Consider the following 26,098-nt stretch of genomic DNA (forward strand, 5'->3'; position numbering starts at 1 on the left):
CTCACAAATTTTCGTATTTATAATATTTGTAGAATTAGTATTTAGAAATATGTGTAATATGTCCAACGAAATAGTAAGAGTACTTACGGATGCTTAGGGCACAGATGGGTAATTATAACAATCTTGAATATGTCTTAAAATATGTTTAACTATTAGGAAAAAGACTGAAATAATTTCTCCTTTAGCATATGTCTACCTGAAATAGTTTTTATATCTATGTCAAATAATAATAACGTCTTAAACTAGTCTATTAAATGCTCGATCTTTGCCAATTTCTAATAATAAATGTAATAACTGTCGCCATTTTATCATTTCTCTTAAGTCGAAACGCATAAATAGTATTATTTATTTTATTTACAGTTATAAGTATTTTTTACATAGGTATAATTGACGTCATATTTGATGATGTTATCCAATTGAATCTTCGGATGATATTCGGTTAGGTGATACAGTTTCATGTTATATACAGATTCGACGATACGTAACAGTTTTATATTGAAAAATTACAAGTGTTACTCGAAGTCTTATTTTTTATGTTATAAAATCATTATAGGCTATTTAAACTTTGGTTTGTAACATCATACACAATATTTTAAAAGTGTGTTATGCTATTTCAATAGCATTATGTTATATAAATGTATGATGGCGCACAAACTTTACCAAGCTTCGCGTATACGTAAGCAAATGCAAGATATTCAACAAGCTGGAATTCAGTTTGATTCCGTGTTGTACCCAAATTGTGGATTGCACAGCATTACATCTTTGACTGCTATTAAATACATAAAAGCTTGTCTTATTTTGCAAGAAGAATAAAGTCTTATTTCTCTATGATTCTTCTATGTTCAATAAATATTTGTAATAGAACTGACATTTATGGTTTTAAAAACAGACAGAAGACAGAGAGAAGCAGGGGAGATAAAAGTTTGACGTGTCTGTCCGTAGCAATGTACCACGGGCGGGTTAAGACGCCCGTCTTAACCATTACACCACCACCGCTCCAAGTTGTTCATTCTAATATAATATTTAAATATTATATTATTTACCACAGGTTATTTACAACAGGTATTTACCTCTCCTCTCCGATTTTAAAATCGGAGAGTAGAGGTAAATACCTGTGTTTTATTCATTTTTATACATTTTGAAGTTTTGCTGTGGGCTGTGGGGATATGCCTTTCGGGACCTTCCCGGCCAGTCCGATCTATATCTTCCTGCTTAATATGTAGCTCCAGGTGCTATGAGCCTAATAATAAATTTACATATTGTTTAAATTAAAATTATGTGCTTTGAAATATACAGTGCTACAAAATGAATTTAAACAAGTAATAATTAAACGCCATATAATATTTTTCTTTTGTTTTGTAAACAAAATATCCGCTAGCGTGATTATATGTATTGTGTGTAATATGTATTGTGTATCAAAGGACTACCTACTTACAATAATTAAATATCAACATGATCAATATGTAGACACAACTTCAAAGTAAGTCCAGAAGCCATACCTAACGTGAAAAATAATTCTAAAATAGTGACAGGCACACAACACAAACGCAAGCGCGGAGAAAGATAAATGTAGCGAAAATACGATGCGTCAGGAATTCTATTATCACAGTTGATTTCAGCGTATTTCAGGAGGCTGTCAGTCGTCACATAGATTCTCTGCGAGCGCATTGTTCGCCACTGGATTTAATTACTGCTCATTAATCACAAACTCAATTACGAATACACTGTTACGGGCAACATTACCCAATGCAAAAAGTTCAATAAAATTCATTACCTTTTGTAAAAATGCTGTATTTTTATGCATATGAGCCTATGTAGGTTAAAAAGAGTGCATGTGCACTCTTTTTAACCTCGAACTACGTTAGAGTTAAGTATGCGAGTTATAAGTTTAACGTGTCTATGTATCTGTATGTAAATTTGAAAGAGAATTTAATCGAGAGCGTTCTTAGCTATGTTTGCAAAATGTATGTTCAGTTCAGACGAGATAGTCAAAGTTCGGACGTTTGGGAACCATCAATTCTTTACTAGCGGATGAGAGGATGCTGGCAAATTCGGAGACAGGGGTTTCTTACGTTATTTTTTTTTAAATCCAGTGTGTTATTGGTGGTGTCAGATTTTATTCAAGTCGCCTAAAAGCATTTATTTTTATTATGTGTATGAACACATATCTTAACTACAATATGTTCCTAATCTATAAACGATGTGCACTGGATTACACAGGCCCTGCCGGCAACTAGCGCCCCTAATAAAGACTTTGATTAGGTCTATATACGGTGTCCTATAATACATTATCTAATCTGTACCATAATTTGCGTTTCTCATGTAACATTATTGGAAAAAATAAATAACTTTACACTTACTTACTCGAAAATAAATTGTAAAAGCGATTAAGTTACTTTTACGCTTACTACAAATACTTGGAAAGATAATTACATATTCACTGTCTTCAGCTAAAAAGAAAAAGTATATGGTTTATTAATTCGTAAAAATTGGATTAGCCCGGGGAAAATACGTGATAAATTGTCCAACATTGCTTCGATTACATTAGGCACTAAATGGGGGCATGTAGAGTGGTACATTAGAGGGAACGACGTGAGCGCATTCTCCTCGTTTGCGAACCTGCTTTACACCAATTAAGATGGATCTATATTTTCAAGCCAATTTACGATTTTTTTTCAAATTGTTTATTAAGAAAATGCCCATAACTACTGCTTATTAGTAATACGTATAAAACATCCATGCATTCATTAATGTATTTTATTAAAAGTAAAGTAGTAGAATCATAGATAAAGAAATATATCTATGAGTAGAATATTAATCATGATATACTATACTTATATCGTCTTTTTTACAGCCGTCTGAATATTTTGCACCTAAATAGTACTGCAATAATTTATAGATAATTACGGAAGCTGATAATTTACGCCAACTTTTACATTTTTCGTTCCGTCTCATTACAATAAAAATAACGAACTCAATTGGACATTTTCTTCGCAGAAAATTAAAAATATTGGGTAAAGTGCTTCGTCGTCGCGAGTGCCTTCTAATGATATCATTAACCGTTTTATTTGTAAACAGATTATAATAATCGTTTATTTTGTTTATTTAGTCATATAATAAAAGTGTTTTGTTTAAAGCTTATTTTTCAATCCATCTGCTAATTAACGTGTTTATGTACCTGTAAAAAGATTTGCGGCGATTTTGAAGTAGCTTTTTAAAAGGTGACTTAAGGGTATGGACGGTATATTCTAAACCTACTTTTAAACCGTCTTAATACATTATTATTGTAATAGTTAAGTAAATTCCTTAATGAAATTAATAGGCTGCGTGCATATTCAATTAGGATATCCGGTGCTCTGTTGATGCATCGGAGAAAGTTAGTAGCCACACGTACGTGACAGAGATATTGAACGGGCCAAATCTCCTTTGTCTTTCACCATTATCGGACTCAGTGCATCCGATGAATAGACAGCGAGCTCTAGAAATTTCTTTACTCCTTTTAAGTTTCCATTCAATTGCAAGGAAAATAAATGGTCTGAGCTTATACGCTGCACATCAAATCTCAAATATATATATATATATATATATATATATATATATATATATATATATATATATATATATATATATATATATATATATATATATATTATAATCAGCACTCGGATCACAATCATAACCTGTTTTGATATACCTTTTGACTATGTACATTATGTACTTTTATATATTATTAGAAAGAAAAGAAAAAAAAATTTTTTTGTAAGAAACAATAATGGTAAGCCGATCTGGCATGATAGGGACCAACACTGTTCAAATGAGTTTCTTTCGGCATTTCTTCTCAGCAGTGGTCGTTCCGAAATGCCAGTAGTTTCTAGCTTGTGAGAAATAACTATAAATTTAAAGATTGACGAGAAAAAGTGCCTGTGAAGGTCTAATTTCTGAATAAATGATTTGAATTTGAATTTGAATTTGAACAAATGGTTCTACGATGTCATTATACTAAGAACATTATCTACGATTTCATTCTATGTTTTCCACTATTATTTCTTTAGCAGAAACTATATTTAGATTGATTATTCATGTTGAGTTGTCATTTCCTTTTTGGAGTACAGAGTTTCGTTACGAATGGTATAAAAAATGTAGCGCGGGTTTCAATCGGTCGATTCTTCCCGAGGGATCCTCGAATGCATCAATTGTTCTGTGTAAATGTTTTAACTTCAGAACAGACGGTTGTTTTCGACACATTATTTTTTATCGAGCGTGCTATTTCCAACACTAGTGTTACATTTTATTGCAGTCGCCTAAGGCATCTGACATGACTTTTACGACTATTTACCGACATCTATTGGTAAGTAGACGCATACACACTACTGAGATAACAAGTGTGCAGGTTTCCTCACGATGTTTTACTTCACCGGAAGACACATGAATCAAATTAATATACAAATTTACGGTGCACGAGTAGAATAGAACCTGAAACCTTTCGATCATAGAGAACAGTTTTGACCACTGAACCACTACCGCTTCGAAATATTAAAGGGACGTGTAGACCCATCTACTAGTTGGGTTTGCCCCCTACTTTTTATAAATAAACTGGGAAAATAATGATAGTGAACCTCCATGATGATAATATGAATGCATGCTTATTGTATGGAATGGAATCTACTGACTAGACAAATAATGACTCTATGAAGAAAGAATATTTTATTAATCAATCTCTTTCCCAATAATCACAAAATACGCAATAGACCTACCATCCATCCATAAAGGAAGGCTTGTATGCCAGCGATTAAATTAGCCATTAATCACAAAACAAACGCTTGATATAATAAATGATACAAGTAGAAAAGCAAATGCTTGAAATGTAAGGAATATTGATGAAATATCTGTATCTGTATGCAAAATTAACAAAGTGTGTTACAATTACAAACACAATGTTGGAACTTCAAAGAAAAACAAAGATAACCCTGAATATGTCCGTGTAGGTATGATCCCTTTGAAGGCGTAATAATGCAGCTACGCTCCTTTCAACCCTTATATCTTAAGGAATAAAACGTCGTACAACGTGGAAGTGAGAAACATTATTAGCATCGGGATCCCAGAAAATAATAAATGAAACTATACGGCTTTTATGTGTCCGGCCCTTAATAAAACTGGGAGCTTATTCCGGCTTCATCTTTATTCCGAATGGAGATAGAATCGCAGCTGAATCGGATTTCTGTGATGGTATTGTCTAAATTCAGTGATCGGGAAGGTCAAGGAATCGATATGAATGGGAATGCTTATAGTATAAGTGCTACGTAGAGCATTGTAACAAAATAGTTCGTAGTATGTAAAGGTGTGATTGCATTAAATTTCATAGCTGTGTCACATAACTACTTATATTAACTAGCATGAACTAGCGGCCCGTCCTGGTTTCGATCGGATAATAGCCTAATAAATTATACACCTAAACCTTTCCTTAGGAATCACTATCTATTGGTGAAAACCGAATGAAAATCCCGACAGACACTAGTTAATATACCAACCATTCTTTAAGAAGCCCGCGCTCTACTATAAACGAAATAGCTACACTCTCTTTGGCCGGAGGCTATTCTCGTCTTGGTTGGATCTGTAGGTTTCCGTACGGGCACGCTTTTCGTATGTGCCATCGAGCGAGCGATAATCCGATCATTTCACGCAATAACTGCGTTTGCAGATGTGTCATGCTATTTTCGTTTGGTTGCCTCGGGCTCTGTCATGTTGGTATGTACTTTATATATAAATATAATGTAGTATATGTAGGAAGTTATAGCAGAGGGATAGAAAGAGAATTATAACCTTCCTCAGGATTTATACTGAGAATCCTGATTGAATACGATTAAAAAGAAACCCAAATCTTTTCCTAAATTCTTTAATATAGATAATTTTCTTTCAAAACTGTAATTACACTTTGGTACAATAAATGTTTTTAACATCGGAAGTATATAACATCTAACAAATAAAGTATGCAAGTAACAATAACCAATAGAAATAAAACTAATAAATAGATGGCTAAAATTGACATTATTTTAGAGTAGAAGATATATAAAATTTTTCGTTTAATAATCTATTACTTTTACCTATTTTATTTTGTCTCTTGTGAAATGAAATAATTTTTTTTTCAATAAATAGTTATAAGTTACTTTTATATACTATTTATATACTTCAGACGAGATAGGACATAAGGGTCATTTTTTGGACTCTATAGAAAATAAGAAAATTGGTAAGATCTACTTTGATAAAGGTCCCACAAGTACTAAAGACTTAAGAAAAAAATTGGCTAATCTTAGAATTACAATGAATAGTTGACTACTTTCAATTTGTAAAAGTTATTCGCAATAAGTAGATATAGTTAATAGGTATACATAATATTGTAAGAGCAAATGCATAGAAAAAATATTATTTAATAGAATATCATCGGTTATAAATAATCTTATTGAAATAAACTGATTATATTTTCAAGAGCAAAGACATCAATCCCTTTTATTGCTTTTATATGTAATCTATCACTTTAACTGCAATTATAACGTCTACAAAAGAGAATTAGGTATTTACATAATTATGATACACGTTCACTGTTCATATCACTTTTAAGCGTTTATACAAACAATGTACAAAATTCAAATGGTCTATAGATGTTTAGGTATCATACAGACGTGGTGATTTGTTCGATAAGCTGATGTTCTCGACGTCGACAAGGCGCCCTGCAGGAGCCGCCCCGACTCCACGTGCTGCCGCGTTGTGCTAGACCTTCCGGCACGCTGCGGGACGGCCGGAGCGGCGCCGCGCGGCGGTGGCACTCTGGGCAGTGGTGGGTGGTCGCCGGGCAGCAAGTGTTAAGCGGCGCTGCGTAGGACAGTGACTTGGGCAGTCGCGTGCTACAAGTCGTGCCGGGCCAGGCGCAGTACGCCGTAGCTCCTCCAGCGCTGCACGCACACCACGCCGGCTCACACCGAGGCGGTGTCATACACGGACAAGTCTCAGATATGGTAGGCGCTGGCGCCGGCGGCGGCGGCTCCGCCTCTCTCTTGGAGAACCCAACGAAGAACAGCAATAAGGCACCGGCCAGCGTCGCCGCGGTCGAGAAGTAGAACCCCGCTCTTGGTACTTGCTGGTTTATGTAACCAGTCACAGGAACTCCGACCATCACAGGGATAGCTTCTGCACCCTGGACGAGACCTGAGAAAGTAGAAATAATTTACCATATTGCTGGTATTCAAACTATTGAACAAAGTACGAATGGAAATGTTGTTAATAACATACCCCAAACTTTGCTAAAATGCCTGCCACGGATGCGCTCCATCGTGAGCATTTTGATTGAATAAAGAAAACCTCCCAAACATAATCCGTACAACCAAGCGAAGAGGACGTATCCGTGGTAGCCTTCAACACTACTTAAGGCTAGCATAGAAATTCCTGAAAAGAAAAAAATATATTTAGATCGAAATATTAAAAACGGAAAGGATACAAAGTTAAGTGAAAGAGAAGTTACCTATTCCGACCATAGCAGTCTGGCAGAGGTACTGTTTAGAGACGAGGCACTGCGCGGAAGGTCGCACGAGCACGAGCCCGAAGCCAGCGCAACCCAGCACTGCGGCGAACCCCAGGAACGTCTGGAGCAGCACCAGCGCACTCTCCTCTAAACCCTCTTCGGAACCTTGCAAAGCCTGCTTGGTAAATAAATTTATAAAATATACATAATTAACAAAAACTACAAATAAATATAATAAAATCTATCAAAAATTTCACCCAATGGTGCCTGGTGAAAAAGTGCTTATTATGCTAGCTGCGTTTTTTCTGTTCGTTTGAAAATTGAATAAAGTACTTGTGCGTGATCCTCGCGAAGAATACTATGTGGATTATTTGCCCATGACGTGATATGTATTGGGATAGAGTTAATTATTATGTTAGGTATTTTCGTGTTGTTAGGAAAAACTTGATTAATTATAACAAGAAACAAGGCTTACCAAAAAAAATACTGGGGTGTAAATCCCGAAAGCTGCTAATCCAGCTGCTAACAACAAAACTTTGGCAGGCCGAGAGCGGAGAGGGCTTAGGTCGATAAGAGGAGGTCTTTTCAGGCCTTTCTTTTCTTTTACCTGTCAGAAAAAGAAACCATAATTAGGACCAAGATAAAAGACCAAAATTTCAATAATAATACTTTTTTCTTTCAATAGACAAGCTGCTTTGCAATTCAGTAAAATAAACAAACCTAATTTCACATTCATTTTTAATGAGATGTTTTTGTTTTATTAGAATTATGTCGTTTCAGATCCTCAATTCAATTAGCCGCAGACATTTGTGGGAAATTTTGTGTTGGTTCATAAATTACATTCTCGCAATACGGTCTCTGTTTATGATGGGGCTCAAAGAAGCGGGTTTCTGAAAACTGAATGTGCCAATTAAATTTAACTTGGTGCCTTTGTCCGTAGATTATTTGCTTAAGTCTGGCGTGTAATTAAAGGAAGAGATATTAATTTATTTGATAATTAAAGCGGGATTTGCTGACCTTGCGACGTTGGTTTTTGAGGTGGAGTATGGCGCGTCTCTGCGGGTGGTAGAGCGAGGCGCTGCGGTACACCGCGCTCAGGAAGAACGCTAGCACGAGCACGCCCGTTACCGCTTGCAGACCAAGACGCCAACCGAGTTTACTAAAAAAAATCATTATTACATTGAATTGTATGTTGGTTTTATACCTTAATATTATTGATTATACAGGGTTACTTTATTAAAGACTATTGGGGCAGAAAACGTCTAGCAGGTAGGAAAGAAAAAGGATAAGAAAAAGAGGTGAGATGTTGAAACCAATGGATGGAATACAAGGTGGCGATTACTGAATTGAACCTGCTGGCCTGAGCGTCATCTAAAACATTTATATCTATGATCTTTAAACACTTACCCGACAGCTTCCTTATAGGCGACACTAAAGAGCGCGATCCCCACCCCTCCCCCCGCATGCGCGACCAGCTCCACGAACTGCCTCCGTCTCCTGAAGTAGGCGCCGAGCACCAAACCTGCTGCCTCTCGGACTAATCCGCAACCAATGCCCAGGACTACGCCTTAGGAAAACATAAATGTTACTCGTATATATTATAAAATCGCGTCGTAATTAGAAAAAAAACGTATTTGTTGTGCTAGAAAATAGTAAAAAAAAATGTGTGTAAAAGAGTGAGTAGTGAAAAAAGAGGTGATAGACAATTTATAGGTACTAACAAATGAAACTGCATAAATAATATTTATGTCAGGATAGATCATGAAATTAAAGTCGTCTGAAAGCGATACAATCAATCGTGGGAATTAAAATACATGACACCAATGGCACAACAAGGGCGGTGATTCCGCTAAAAATAAGTCCTAATCGTATCCCTTTGGGATTTCTCTTTCGACACCATTGGGAAAACATTGCAATAAGCACTACTATTGGAAATCCATTGAGACACGGTTTTGACTTAACGTTAGCAGAATTAGAATACACTCTGTTGTGCCGTTGAGTTGTGCCGTAAAGTGGGACCGGAATATTATGGGAAGCGAAGTTTAATTCCCTGATAGCGTTATAGTACACCACTTATACATATAACATATGTAAACTCATTAGGTACGTATGTTCGATTTGCAAACATTATGGTGATCGTTATGTGATTACTTCTTGCATTGTATGTTCAGCCGAACATCAGTTTTGTTAATACCGCAGTATTGATGTCCGACCATGTAGAAAAATTCATATTGTTGAATAGCTACACAATCGACAGAAATGATCAATCAATGTATTAATTTATATTCATTTATATGACAAAGGATCATAAAAAGACCAATTCAAACGTAATATTTTTCATCAGATAAAATTATTTAATTATTTTAAACTCTTGTTTTGATGAAAGAAATTTAGGCAACGTTTTTAAAGTTAATATTGCACCTTATATAAGCTCACTTGCCTAAACACTGCACAATAAAGATCTTATAAAATGTGTTATAGTTTACTTTCGCTCAGTTTACTTTCGCTCAAAAATAAATACGTATTTGTTTAATTTTCCGTTTAATTTTGATAATTCAAAACACGTCGCGAGCAAGACCCGGTTGTCTGCAATTCAAAGCGCGAAAGTGTAAAAACACTATTGCAAACTGATATGTGTGACATTACGTCAAAACTCACACACTTTCTTGTTTATAATGGCAGATTTCTAGTCTATCGTGGGTGCTGGTGTTTAGCATGTAACCCTGTGAACGTGATAGTACATGTACTTATGAGTTTGGTAGCATTTCCTAACAATTTAATTTTACCAGTAAGCATGCGAAGACATCGTATATTAAATGTGGTGCTCTGCCCGAAACTACGAATACTAAATGAATTATTCAATTTCTCACCGCCAGGTGAGACGTGTACGAAATAGTGTATCTATCTGAACTAAAGCTAAGTGTGTTTTAGGTTTTATCTGATGTTAGGTACGATGTCAAACTATGATTTAAAGAAATATTTTGAAGCCGTTTCAAACCGTTATTAATGCATGTGTTTACTTCTAAAATGTTACTTGTATGTGTACTTCTAAAACTTATGTTTTAACGAATTATTACATATAATTTATTTATTTTAGTATCGGCACCTACCGAGAACTTCAAAATAGAAAATTATGTAGGTACCTATATGCGATTTATGAGAATTTCAGCAAAGTAATGTAGAACATCGTTTTAGTAATAAAATTAGTGTAATTCCTAGGAAGCTAGTCCGGGAGACTTCTTCAGACTTGCCATCAGCGAACAAAATGTACAAATTACATAGAATCGTACCATAGCTCAGCATGGTTTGATGTAGCTGTGTGGCGAAGGACGTGAACAGGCAAGCAAGGGGGAGAAGTAGCCCGCCGACTAACGCAGCTAGTCTGGGAGATTTCTTGCGACTTGCCACCAGCGCGCCCGCCGCACGAGACACTCCCACGCAGATGGCGCCTGCCCAAACTGTGCAAACGAGGATGTAATAAATAAACAATACATCCTTAAAGTACAATAAACGCACCTGCCGTAATTGGGTAAAACTTCTAAAACTTGTGTAGGCAAAGTTGTGCAAACGTAAAGGTAGAAGAGGTCTTTTCATATTTGTATTTTGTTACATTCATACCGCATGCTAAAATGTTCAACTCTGTATACTTGTTAAAAGTTATTTTTATATGGATAATAAGAATAACTTTCAACAACATTTATGTAGGTAAATTCCGTAATGGCGATAGTGTAAGACAGAACAAATCCGCCTAGACATTACCCGAAGTCTGGCAGCAATTCGGGTCGCTGTAGTCGTTCCAGTTTCACTAACACCATTACCGTGCGAACGCTCTGCATTATAAATATTGTCCTACAGAAAGTCTAAGGAATTCCCCTTTTATTGGGGTGGTGATAATGGCTACTCGCTTTCAGAAAATGATTATTATTTTATTTATTCACAGTACTTACTATGTAGTGTACGTGGTCGACGTGTAGAATGTTAAAAACACTATAAACAAAATGAAATAGTAGTTTGTTTTTAAAATAAATGAAGAGAGAAACCAAATAGAAACACGATAAATTCTTGGCTTTAATTTCAATTAGTATTCAACTACTACCGATGTATAAAATTAACTCAATTTTGAGGCAAAGGCAATTTCAACAAAGTTACCTACTTTAGTTATTCCCGTTGAACTCTATGAGAGTTGATTATGTTGAGTACAGTTAAGCTTAAGTGCACAATTGTAGCTGTTTGCTAAAAGTGTTGACTTGTTGCAATATTTGTTATGTTGGCGTTGTAATATACAGATTTGGGATACCAGAACAAAGGTTTAATATATGTATATAAATAAATAGAATGTATCATCTGTGTTACATTGTTATTATTCATTGATTGTTATTATTAAGGATGTGTTTTTAGAGTTCAAAAGTTCCAATTAAGTTTAAATGAAATTTCTATGTCCGAAAAGAATAATCAACATGACTAACGAAATTATGTTTATTTTAGGCAGAGAGGTTTTTATATTTTCACAATGAATGTAGATAATGAGTTGAAAATATTTTCTGCGGGTACAAAAGGTTTGGAGTCTCACTCTAGAAAATGAGACAGTAAAATCTGAACAGTCTCAAATCTAGTATCATTCAGTTGAATTGTGATTGCGAAGGCAGCGAAACTGGTAATTCATTCTCTTTTGTCATTCTGTGATCCCCTCTCCTTGGTATCAGATACACTTCATTTAGGTAGACGTTTGTGTCTGTGTGTAATTTGCATCATTTCATCATTAGCATTTCACTGCAAATTACACATTCCACATTTATTTATTTCATATTTAATATGGTATTTGGTGAAATGGCGTCACATATTATGGAAATTTTTTCTTTCTCATTCTTGTGAGATACTGGTTGCACTTTGGGCTATTATGCCCGAAAATAAAGTACCTTATGTTTCGTGTTGATTTTTACATAAACTTCTCCTATTATCAGGCCGAGGGTTGTTTCAGAAGAGCCTTAGGAAATAACTTTTACTCATTTGAAACAATTGAGTCAGATTTGTAACCCTCTATTATTCGTAGTACATATAACTTACCCGCTTGTTACCGAGCGATAGCAACAGGCAAAGGCTGTAACCATTTAAGCATATCACGTGTCAGTCTCTGGCTGTCTGCCTTTCGGCCGTTAGTTATTTAGGCACGTCTGAACGTTGGCCTATAATTTTCCAAACATGGAAGCTATATGGCTCTAAGTATTAGGGCATTAGGCATTCTAATTCTAAAATTTTGTATGCGGTATTCTTTGATTAATTGCAAATTCGACAATCATCTACATTTAGTGGATTGTTTGAAATTCAATTGAGAAGTTGAGCACAGAAGTATCGGTCTAGCTAAATTCAAATTTCTTAGTCGTCGCCACTAACAAGCCACGAAAGAGTTATGTTCTAGCGCTCCGCCCTCTGCGCTGACAACAAAGACCCCACTCATAACAGAAATTATTCGACCGGTTAATATTCAGGCCAGCCGGGAACCTTCGAAAATTAATTCTATAAATCAGCCCAATCCGCAAATACCGGTGACTGGGGAACTTCATTTACTTAATATCCAATCTTAAATTTAACTTGTCAAAACACGGTGCGGCGGTTTCCACTCAAATGGTATTGTTTTTGTTAAAAATGATTAATCCCCGTCTCTAGCAATCCTGACAAATTAGATAATGTAAAATTCGAGCATGTTGAAGCGACAAATTTCAGGTGAAGTCATTTTTGACTGAAACGGCAAGATTTTGGCACGTATTGTAAAAAAAGTTTAGTTCGTCGCTCGTTGTTTAGTATTTCCGGAGGGTAGCTGTTGATAGATTGCTTTGCAAGTCTCTCAGCTCCCCGTCGGCCTTTGCTATGCTTGAAATGGTTTTCTTGAATCCTTTCGTAAATTATATAGACTACAGAATATTGAAGGATATTCTGAAACTTAATTTTTCTCAATAACAAAAGTAAGCTTTTGCGTGTGTTATTGGCAGATAGAGCGCTCGAGATAATCTTCAAATCCTTGATGCTGTAGTGGCTGCGTGTGCGAGCAAGTATTGAAAATTATTTTGTGAGATATATTGTAAAGGGTATACAAAACATTAAATAATTTTTTGACAATGTTTTGGTTGGTAAGGTACTTCATTAGTATGGTATGGTATAAAGTTACTGTTTGTGCAAGAACACAGTCTAAATAATAGTAGAAAGGGTCAATAACTCAAGTAATTTTAAAACCAAAACTTCTATTATCAAAGTCAAACTTTTGACAACAGTCTTTCTATACCACCATTATTTTGACCTCTCTTTTCGTTACGAGCCGACACATAGCAGCCATTGCTATTTCCTTACGCACTTTATTTATAGCTTCGTGGAAAACTCCAAATTGGAAAGCGATTAAATGAATCTTTCTTTGCGGCGACAGTATTACGCAAAATTGCTTTATTTGACGTTTCAATTTGAATAAATTTAATCAAAATGCTTTATGTTCAAGTCTTTGACAATGCGGTACCTGGATGATGAAGTGTAATCAAATCAGCCTGGTACAACTCTAATTCAATTTGTAGCTATTAAAAAAATCGTTTACAAATGTATATTGCTAAGAGCACGTTTTACGCTGATACTAGCAAAAGCAAAGCTTTTGCTGCAACTACCGCGTCGCACACCATCATCTAGAATTGTAGGCAACTGCCTGTATTTCAGTTACCAGCGTGGTCGGCGGTGGGGCCCAGATGTCGAAGCGCGTAGACGTGCAGAGCTCCGTATGCGAGCTGGAGTCCGGTGGACAGTAGGTGTGCTAAGAAAGCCGCGCCGCACACGATCCATCTGGAAAATGTGGACTCTTTTATTATCTTTTAATTTATTTCTTATGCTCTAAAACTTTAGATGACATAGGTTATATAATATGGTTGTAAAAATGTTATGAAATTATTTTGTTTTTTGGGAACTTTAACCTTTAAAAAGAGTTTTATGATTTTCAGTGTAAATCTGTCGGACAAAATATAGATCTTTTGCTTTACGTTAGTTTGTTACGCGTTACTACGTACTTACTACTCACTGTTGTGAGTAGTAAGTATGTGTACGCAGTGTCTCTGGTATATCTTTAACGTAGAAAGGATATAAAACTCATGGTTGATATAAAGCGTGGTGTTTCACATAAAGCGAAAAGTAAATAGCCTTAGAGATATGAGATATAAATTCGTTTACTGTTCGGGAGATAAGATCGGCGAGATATCACATTTCTAAATTCCCCAATCGATGGGAAAATCCCATCGATTGGGGAATTAGTGTGTGTCTCTTATATAGGTATATTGTGTACGGTATGGACGGTTTGTGTAAAGTTCAGTTTTCTGTTTACTGATATGTAAATTAAGCTTATTATTTTTTTGGAAATTTAATGTAGTACCTAAAAACTAATAACTATTCTATACTTAAAAATAAACTAAATTAAATCTATATAAGTATATTTTAGAAATTTCCATTAAGCATTTAAAAAAATCTGTTTAAATGTATAAAAAAATATATAATTGCTCAAACAAACTCCATTACCCGATAAAGATAAATTTCGAAGTAATTTAATATCAATATTCACAATAAAGTGCTCCTGTTATCCACAGTCGGTTTCGTTCAATATTATACTGGCACTTAGGTCTGTTGCACTTACCTGTAAAATTGTAAATAAAAATAAAATTATACATTTATAGGCCAGTAGCATAAATGTATTATATACTTACTATCGTAAAGCATTTTTCATAGTATAAACCTGTATTACGTTACGTTTTTGTTTCGAAGTAAACCTTAGTTTTTGAATATAAAAGACATTGTGACATATTTTTTGATGAAATACTTGAATAGTTCTAGAATAGCTTTCGAATTCCTATAACTCGAATACTGGTTTCATTTAATGATCTCATATCACGTCCTAGTGTGTCAGGAGAAATAATAACATGACATTTACATTCGCGCGGTCTTGTCACATCATTTATCTGCTATCGTAGTCGGTCTTAAACTAATCCTAATCCAAGATATTTGGCTTTATGTGTGCGGATGCGGAGATTCAACAGACGTATAATTAGTGGTTGCTCGGGGATCAACTCCCACTAAAATTAGATTGTGACTTGTCTCAATAAATATGTTTTTGCATCTAAAGCTTAGTTAGTACGTAGTAGCGGCAAATATATAAGTAAGTATGTATTTTTGCTAGTTTTTTATATTCTTATTTGGGTTTCAAATCCATGAATTACTCATTAACTTTTAGATATGAAACAGCTCACAATAGGTACACAAAAATTTTATTGCAGGATATAATCATTATGCATTATGTCGATTTAAAAAGTCTAAAATACTGGGAAAATTTATGAAACAAAAGTATTTGATTGACATAATCTACTCTCCTAACATACGCTGCAGTGTTAGGAGAGCTCTTTATATGTAACCACAGCCTAATTTCTCTCATCATATTTTTATTGCGTGACAAAGTCACAAAATAGTTGAATCTTAAATCGCCCATCACCGATGCATGTGTTATAGGTACGAGACTAACAGATAAACCGTTTCTTTATGTAAATATCCCGTAACTGTTACACGGACATAATCATGTCTGACAGCTACATGACAAGCTGCCTCCCCTACGCTTTTATTCCGCTTATCAACTGACGTACGCCATGCCAGATAAATTTATATAACACCCCTGTACATTTTCCATATTAAAATTCACTAGACAGGGATGCTACAAATCTTGAGAGATGAGGTCGTAAATCTAAAATATGTACTCACGCATATTAGATAGTAGATATGCGATCCGTAACCAGAATAATGTCAGCTATGGACTGGCAAAAAGGAATAGCTAGTATAAAAGGAACAATCTTTTTGCATGACTGCCCTTACATGGATGGCAATGTATTTTGCTAATGTCTTTCAGGCGCAATGTAGGCACGGTGGGTGTTGGGAGCCAAGTTCTTGTGATATTTCTACCATTTGTCTTGTCTTACCCCCAACCTCCCTCAGGATAGAAGTGATGCTTGATGGCGCGGGTGTCCAACTCTCTGCGACGCAGGGCCGGCACGGTGCGGTGCAGTGAGCGAAGTTCCCGTTCGCGTAAAGCACCGCCCGTCGACTCTTCTTCACCGTCTCCCCAACCATCTGTATCAGAAAAAGGTATCTATCTGACCAGCGTGTATATTTTCATTAATTTTAGTAAGCAGAAAATCAAAAACCCTATTCCTGTTTTTAGCACTTAATTTAATGTCGATTCCACAGTATCGCCGAAGCACAATCAGGCAGATGCTGACGTAAATTAACGCGCATTGTGTAGTTTGTATGTGAGATTTTTTACCGCAATGAAAAACCGTCTATATACTCGGTTTTCACTTACCGGCAACCCACATAATCGTGTTTCCACTATGCTATAAATATAGTTATATAGTTTTTAGTACATGGATTAATAGATCCATAATTTATATAATCCTATAATCATGTCAGGTATCAAACACCTCATATTATCTTATTCTCGATCTAGTTCTGTGATCGTATTGTTTTGTTTACTACCTATTATGTTTTGAGGGCAGATTGTATACGTAACTTAATATTCCTGTTGACCCAAAATTAATAAGTACCGCCTCTGCGCTTCGTTCCATAACATAAATGGATATTAATACCCAGTCAACAAATCAGAGCTTCTTTGTGTCATTATTTGGTCAAAGTTGCACTGTATTTACATGAAAAGTATCTGGCCGGACTTGGGACTTGTTTACCTCAAATTAAGCAATTTGGCTTCGTGGCCGTGACCGTATATTAGACTCAGCATAAATCTTTTCAGAGATTAAACAAACGGGATAATCAACATTCCGAAGGGAGGATTCGTACTAATACATAAGAAAATTTTATAGTGTCTTTCTTATTTCAAAATTAATATGTATGGATTTAATTTGATAACAATTTCCATTTATATTGAAATTATATGAAACCCAATACCAAAAAATTACAAACATACTAAACTAGGTACTTATTATAACGGGTAGATAATAAGAGAGATAATACTAATACATTTAGCACTTTACCAAACAAATATTAATCACCGGATTACATTTATTTCATCGTAATTGAGTATTCCAAGTTGGGTTAACTTAATCTTGAGTCAGCTAAATTGGGCTTCCAATAAATGCTGAGGGAAGCAGACGTGCTTGAAATCGCATATGTGGAATTTTAAACAGAATTGTACTCTGACTTACCCTGACAAATTCAGTTGATTCGTAAGAACATTACACAAGTTTGTTTTCCATGACTTTCTCGCTTGCCAGGCTTTTATGAAGTAATCCAGAAAACAATACGGCCGCTGTTTATATTTTACAATATGTTAAGGCTAAAAAACCCAACTGGGTGGGTTATTTATTGTGATTTAGTACATTACTATAAGTTACATCACTAACAGTTAAAAAAGACTGACACACCTAAAGTCCACAGTTTACTTTTTGTAATAAAGTGAAATATATCTCTCTTTCATATTAGATAGTTATCACAGTCGCTTCCTCAACCAATAGGCGTTATCACTATATAGTATAAAACAAAGTCGCTCCCCGCTGTCTGTCGGTCCCTATGTATGCTTAGATCTTTAAAACTACGCAACGGATTGATAAGGCATTTTAAATAGTGTGATTCCTGATGTTTGGGTGTACAATTTATTACGGTTTTACCCGAACGAAGTCGGGACGGGCCGCTAGTCGTTTTATGAAGTTATTCCAAGTTATGTTCTACCCGTGCACGTATGTGCATACACACATATATCCTCACAAACTTTCGATTGATGATTATGTTTCTATCGTACATATACTATATTGCTTCGGATTGTTGATAACATATTTACAGCATAGTACATTTCGATATACAATTATTCGCGTGATAGCGTAGGAGCAAACGATTTAGTAATACAATTGTAAATTGCTGAATATTTATTGCATAACAAACAATCCCCAGGGATATACAGACAACAGCACGTAAAGTTACCCTCCATGGATTTCAATGACATGACGACGCGGCAATAGCGCCGAATTTGCATTAGATTTCCGTAGCTTGAAGCGTGGAACACTATATATATATAAAACCACATACATATGCCGACGATTGTACATGTTAAAAATTTCATATCGAACTATTTCTACTTTAAAAATGAGACCAACAGAGCCTGGTGTGTAATTACCATAGTGTGGCAGACAGTTGTAGCTGGTGGAGAGCGGTAGGCGACAGCGGCAGCGCGGCGGGGGGGCGCGGGGCGGCGGCGGCGGCGAGGCCGACGGCGACGGGGACCAATAACCCGGGTCCATCAGCCGGCCATGGCTGCACCCGCACCCGCACCCGCGCCCTCGCTACCTGCACATTCAACAAATTGTGACGACGATCGATGCCGCCACAGTTGGTTTGTGGTGGTGGCCGTTACTTAACGACTGAGTGACATCACTTCCGCAATGGTCGGTCATTGGATAGGTGACCAAAATGGGTGACCACGACCATGTCGTGCTCCTCCATTCAACTCGTCATGTAGGCTACACACTATCACTAATCTCGGACTCGGACTCGGACGAACATTGTGTTATATGTATGAGAGCTTTTATTTACTGCGGATATGCCGGATCCGTCAAAGTTCGCCGAACTATTTCGCGATACTGTATAGCCGGCACATTGAAATACTGGTAAAAAATAGTTATGCAAGATGTTATAGTATAACAAGCTATAAATGTCTAGGAAACGTTTATCATTGACACACGTCTCAGACACATCATCCCAGTTTCCTTGATAAAATTAATAATTTGCAGTTGTCTTCATTATAATTCATATTACCAACATCCATTAAGTACCTATGAATGCCCTATTCATTTTTGGATTAATCTATAGATATCACAAATACCTGGTTATTAAAACTTTCACATATCCTGTTCTTTAGGTACACGTACTGTACACTTAGATATTGGTTACCTACTTAGATGAGTATGTAATTCACACCGAAACATATTCACGAAAAGAGACACTTCATGAAAATATGCGCTCGCAAATATTATGTAATGCGATGGCCACATGTCGCTTTTATCATAGTTTCCTCTTTCCGCCGTTGTTTACTGAATGTTTCCAACATTTTCACAGATGACTGTTTTATTACTGCGACGGATTGCACTATTCCCCCAAGCGAGTATGTTGTTGTTATATATACATATATATTATTTTTTTCAACGGCCGAATGCACTGAAAATTGAGTTTCTCAAGCCTTAGCAGCAGTTCAGTTCAGTAAAAACGTGTAATAGGTACCTATTTCATTGTGTTTGAGGTTTAAAAGGCTTTATGCTTTTTTAACTTATCGGTTGCCTGTTATAGGTACGCAGCATTTATTCTTATTCATAAATTCTGTATGATATAGGTAGCACAATATACAATTCCCTATTTAAACATCTATTTGTATTTCTTATTTATATATGTTAACCTAGGAACAATGTTTCAATTGAATAAACATTTCATTTAGTCAACAGAAACGTGTTTTGACATCGGGATTTTGTTTCCAGAAATAAAATACTTAATTCTAACAGAGATAACAAAGATTTTACTATAACGAGGCTCTAATCGTCCCTTCATCTGTTGATAATACCATAACACTCTTGCGCCGGATAATTAGCGCTTCCCCAGGGAAGAGAGATGATTAAAACGGGATAAAAGGATGGCTAGGGTGAGTTATTTTAATTAAGCAAATAGAGTTTAATAATCTCATTAAAATGGATTACGAACAGCCAGCTTATTATCCAAGATTTTGTTTGTCTTAAATTGTATACTAGAAGCCAGATATTATAGTATATAGTAAACCAGATATGAAATTATAAATGATATGAAATTGGCATTGAATCGTGAGATTCGCTCTGTCTGGAGTAGCTAACACTGCATACTGTAGCAGGAGGTTGTATGTCTCCGTGCTAGTCGTATATATCGTCGTACCCACCTTTTATCTTTGGTCGTCCAATTCTTTTTCACTATACTTACTACTGTAAGTACAGTATATTTTTCTGCAATATTATTATGCGCATGAGAATGAACACCATATAAACAGCGAGTCATTTACATGTAGAAAAAGTGTTCGTGAGGCTGAGTGTTCTGTTGTTTGCCTATGATTTAAATCTGACTATATGACCAGATATTCTGCAACTTTTCAGGTATAAACTTAGTTTCCTAATGGGCTTAGCTTAGCTTAGCTAACTCTTAAACTTAGAACATTATGATTTGAAGACAACATACTATTGTTCGTTCGATCAAAGTGGAGTTACCATCTATTCAGTTATTCTTTCGCATTACGTGTTTGCGGTTGCATTCGGATTATTGTTTCTTTTCACCTGTCAAAGCTATGTGTCCCTTAGTGACCTCGTACGACATCCAAGGGAGGGTATGGAGTGGTCCTATTCTAGGACGGAACCCATTTAATAGTTTCATATACTACGACTTGCTTCCGGTGAAGGAAAACATCGTGAGGAAACCTACACACTGATTGACTATTTGTCACATAAGGGTAGTTGAATAAAATCTGAAACCAGTGTAGCAACACACACACGCTCGATAACGAAGAAGAAAGAAGGGCGGAACACGCGCCACCATAATAGTATCGTACCTAAGGCAGGCGCACCGCTCCACTCCTTCGCTGACGCTGTAGACGCTGGCTCGCCGCATCCGCCGCTCGTACGCCCGTGACGTCACAGCAGCATCCCTCTCTGACCGCCACCAACGCTCATGTCACACACTCGCACATTGTCACTTCTGTCACCATGCGCACGCGCTCACGTCACGCAACACATTGTCACTTCTCTGTCACGCGTCCCGCCTTCGCATCCGACATCCGCTGTCTATGGCACTATGTCGTCAACTGTCATTATTTCTGATTAAACATTGCGTAGGTGATCGCTAGGATTTTATTTATTGATTTTTTAATTGTCACCATTTCTACCTGTAAACAAAGAAATTATTTTTTTTTCATTTTCGCTAAATTCTTGTTATACAAATGGGAAAATGAGAAAATTAGTAATTGACAAATTTTATGAAGACATGAGTTAATAAAAGATCAGAATTTTAAAACATCCAATAAAAAATAGTCTTTTAGCTCATACTACTATATAATAAGCTGATTTAGACTAGAATCTTTCTTTTTGGTCCACATATTATAGTATATTTTCTATTTACGAGTATAATACAGAAATATTTTCACTTTGTACACTCATCACGATCTCAAGAATCAAAGTGTGGGCGGAAATATTACTGAAGCCAGAATTACTTTGAGGAGCGCTCGGGATAAAACTGTTACCGATGATTCAACAGTGATCAAGGATATTGTAAGTTTTTGTTGGTTTGGTTAGTGTACGACATGATGGCACTAGAAGAACTAGAACATGGGGAAAAGTTTGTTACATACTTTAATACAAAAAACCTAGTGTATCAACCATTTAGTGGGGACGGCCACGAAATGTCAGCCCTAGGCTTTTTGTGCATAGACGTAATTTTTACGTATTTTTAGAATCCCGCGTTGACGAATTTCAGCAAAGTACTCATACATATAAGGCTTCAAATTGTTAAGCGATTTTTTTTGGCATTATTGTAGCTCTACCGCAGCCGAGGAGACTGTGACGGGGAATACGCGAGAATAAGACAGTAGAGAATTGAAAGTTGATTTCATAAATTACATTATGGCCCACAAAGTCTTATTACACAATTTTCAGAGTTTTCAATGAGATACTATTTGCGAACTATTCAACTTCATAACAGGGATTTGCTCCAACTTTAAGAAACTTTCTCAATGGCCGGCCTATATTGATGTATTGCAACTTAAATTACGTCTTGGGTAGTTTCAACTCCATCCTAACTTTTCTAGTTAAATATTTCATAGAATATATATATTAAAAATATTATATGTTACTATTTTGAAACTTAAGAACCCAGTTTTAAGTAAAATATACAAACTAGTTTCATTTATTAAAGAGTAGAAAGAACGTTCATAATATCTATTCTTGTTTAATATAAAAGTAATTAAAATATTTAATCTAAAATAATAAAGTAAGCATATGAAGTATTTCATATTCACATTTTGGACACAATCGCACCTGTTTCCCGTGAATATGAGCAGAGATTGGGCTTTCCTACTAGGTACAATCCTTATATCAGCGTGTATTAGCTCCACACTATTGTGGACCGATTCATTGTTGGTATTTCATTGCGGTAAGAAATGAACTAATTTACAATGCGCAATGTACGTACATGCATTCGCGTCGACATCTGTCCGAGTTCGGCTATAGTATGTAGCTGGCCTTAGAAATTGTAATTTAATAATATACAAGCAGAATATCACTGAGAGCCAAAGTTTTCATAAAACATATCTATTTCCTTTAGATAATGAAGCAGCTCTTCCAGGAAATTGAAACTCTAGTTAATAAGCACATAGGCAGCTTCATCTACGTACCTACTTAGCTCCTTGCAATATACGTACCTACTTAGCTTCTTGCGAGCTTATCTTGTAAAGGTTCTCTCTTCAATATGATTAGTTTCCATTACCAGGTCACTATTCACTTTTTTCCATTCAGATTAAATTATTTCTTTTACTCGGGAGATTTCTTCAGAAGGAAATGATGTCTTCTAGCAATAGCTATTCGATATCGAATGAGATGAAAAGATAAGCTTTTAGCTTTTTAGATATTATAATCATGTCTTAGCTTTAAAATGTTATGTATTTTACGCCATTCATGGGCTTTGGGGCGACACAGCTCCAAATGAAACCGGGAATACGCAAAGATGAGAGTGAGAGAGATATTTATCTATTTTCAGAGTTCCGTCTGTCAAGCCCATTTTTCTTATGTACGCTGTTGTATCAAGTTGAAATTCATATCAAATACTCAGGTCTATGACCCCTTTCAGCTATTAAAACAATTGTAAATCTATGTAATTACATAGATTACAAGTACATTAGAAAAAGGGTCTCACGTAACATTACGTGATTAACATGTTTCATTTGAATTGTTTTTTGTACTTTTGAGAACGTATTTTCATTGCCTGATCCAGATTCAGATTTTATTGCCAGTCACAAGTTATATAGGTTGGTTACATGCATCCTATTCTGCGTTTATAACTACGTTTCTTTAAAAGCCCTTATTAAAAAGCTGTTCCACAACTTGAGTCCTAAACAAACAAATGTTTGTTTAGGAATATAAATAGGATATAAAGAGAATTATTATGACTACCCTTTTAGATCTCACAGGGTTAATATTGTGGTTAATATATATTAAAATGAATACCCGTAAAATATACTTTTATTTTAATTATTTAATGGACGATGAGTCACGTTACTAGCAAATAAACAATCGGTTTATGGTATTGAAAACTTTAAGGGAACATGCTTACTAATACAGTAAAAGAAGACTTTAAAACTGTAAAACGTGATGTTCAGTTGCATCGCTATCGCTGAGAATTAAACAATGCTTTAATTTTCATGGTTTCACCGAGACACAGATGATTTTAAATATAATCCTTAAAATTTCATCGCACACTAAAAATAATGAATACGTCCAAATGTCTATCATCCAGATTTCGGACAAGACATCTGGTCTGCAGATTGATTTATTAGGGCTATTATTCACTGGGTCGGCGCCAGCGCCAATGTGACGTCATAGTGCTAATGACCACTTGGATTTCCGTAACTGTGTGCGTGATACTTACTTCTCTTCTCGTTAACCTTAATACTTCCTGTGATTTGTGGTACTCATTTTTGTGAACAATCATTTATTATGTAGGCGTTGGTCATTGTGATAAATTTCATATTCGAAATTTGTAGGGTACAAATGTTTTCTATTTATCTTAAATGAATTAGATTCTTGTATTCTATCGAAATATTTTAGGGCTGTCCTTCAATGGAACGATTGTAAATTTTAGATTATTTATTTATTAGAAATCACAAAATTGTAACACTATAGTAGTACTACAACTGTGGCATTAGCTACCAGTCAACCATAAGTGTAGCCTAGTTATAAATACCTAGGCGACATATGACGTTAAGTCCACCATTTGTCCGTAATTTTTAGTTATTAGGTGAAATACAGTTTTTAAATAAATTAATAACCCGTTAAAAATATACATAGACAAAAATATTTTATAAAAAGTTTACTTTTAGTAACTAGCCCTTTGAATATGTATTCAGAGTGTACGAGGACTTAGGAAGATATCCCTGAGTTTTTATTCACTACGTGATAGGCCTCGAGATATTTTCCAACATGGCAATATTTCCCCAGAGCTGATACTTTTGCAAGTTTCCTTCGCAAACAAAATTCGAGTGTAGTAAAAACTTCGCGGGTCGCAGTGAGTCCCGGTGGAGATCGGGAGAGCCATGAAGCTAAAGGTAAGGCTGGAGCCAGTGATCCCAAGAACTTTTTGATCCTAAATATACTCGTATCCCTTTCATCGGTAGCCCAACCTATCTTTCCTGCGCGTTGAAACACGGTTAGTATATGTTATACTATGTATGTCTAAATCGCAATGTATAAGAAAGAATGGTCGGGCTACCGATGAATGAGATAGTAATAGATAAGGTCATAGCCTAATTTCTCTAAAATAATCACATCAAAATAATTTAACAAAACGGGACAGTTGCCAGATAAAACAAATTCAGTAATGTATAAATGATGAATACACATGTCTCAGGATGTTTTCGCTTCTGAGTAATAAACTAATGAAAACACTCAACTCTGTATTATGGCCGTTATGTCAGATTTATGATTATTAAACTCGGAAGACATTGTCGCAGGCGCTGATAGGCTGTAACTTTCGGTGATTAAATTCTCATAATGTCACTACATTATTATTTATTTAGCGACGTAAAAGTTATCGGTAAATAATAAATTGACTCTAGAAGAATTCGTATTGTCGCTTATACACATAATAGTAATGTTTTATGCGTCAACGACATTTTTAATTTAATGTATGGATTACATAATGTAAGTCGTAATTATTTTAGTTTACAGGGATATCGTAAAAGACATTTTATTCATTTAATTTTCATGATAACTAAGTGCTTAATTATCGGTCGCGTCATTACCTGTTGATCGCAGAAAGCCAAATCTTTTGTAGCATTTTAAGGCCCGTACACATCGAATTCCTGTGCGATACTTTTGCTGCACAGTGGAATGGAATTACAATTCCATGCGTATAATTCCGTACAATTTTGCTATGCCCGTGCAAGATACGTGCGTGTTAGGTGTGCACGGCCCTTTATAGCATTACATTATTTTACATGACACTACTTTCTTTCACTTTGTTTTTTTTTATATAATAATAATTTATTACAATAGTGAATCAGAATCACTGATATAATAACCGTATGCATTCCACCATTGCGTTAACTAGATACACTGGAATAAAATGATGTGGGCTAATTTATACCACTGTTATAAGAACTGGTTATGATTTGATATCTCCAATAAGTGTAGGGGGTGTGGTGGACACGCCCCACTGGAACAATGCTGAGAGGCTCCCACGTATCGGACAGACATTTATAATTACTGTTACAAATGATGGATTCGATGACTTGCCACTTTATGT

At 35.7% G+C, this 26,098-nt stretch overlaps 1 protein-coding gene across 3 annotated transcripts in view; it reads right to left on the bottom strand.

Moving 5' to 3' along the window:
* Positions 1-5,900: 5,900 nt before the first annotated feature.
* Positions 5,901-26,098, bottom strand: part of LOC128675443 (monocarboxylate transporter 4-like) — a 42,896-nt gene continuing 22,698 nt past the window's right edge. The window contains exons 2-12 of one of the 3 annotated variants that reach the window (XM_053754868.1): positions 21,138-21,470; positions 18,699-18,868; positions 16,495-16,645; positions 14,211-14,329; positions 10,804-10,971; positions 8,921-9,080; positions 8,531-8,672; positions 7,989-8,120; positions 7,514-7,691; positions 7,285-7,437; positions 5,902-7,200 (exon numbers count right to left, since the gene is read on the bottom strand). In XM_053754868.1, the coding sequence (XP_053610843.1) occupies positions 6,668-7,200; positions 7,285-7,437; positions 7,514-7,691; positions 7,989-8,120; positions 8,531-8,672; positions 8,921-9,080; positions 10,804-10,971; positions 14,211-14,329; positions 16,495-16,645; positions 18,699-18,822 (1,860 nt within the window). In that variant the 5' untranslated portion in view covers positions 18,823-18,868; positions 21,138-21,470 and the 3' untranslated portion in view covers positions 5,902-6,667. Of the gene's footprint in view, positions 7,201-7,284; positions 7,438-7,513; positions 7,692-7,988; positions 8,121-8,530; positions 8,673-8,920; positions 9,081-10,803; positions 10,972-14,210; positions 14,330-16,494; positions 16,646-18,698; positions 18,869-21,137; positions 21,471-26,098 lie in introns of those variants that run through there. The other 2 variants (XM_053754869.2, XM_064436363.1) reach the window with 2 other exon arrangements.

This window comes from Plodia interpunctella, chromosome 14, assembly GCF_027563975.2.
Source record: "Plodia interpunctella isolate USDA-ARS_2022_Savannah chromosome 14, ilPloInte3.2, whole genome shotgun sequence".
NCBI lineage: Eukaryota > Metazoa > Arthropoda > Insecta > Lepidoptera > Pyralidae > Plodia > Plodia interpunctella.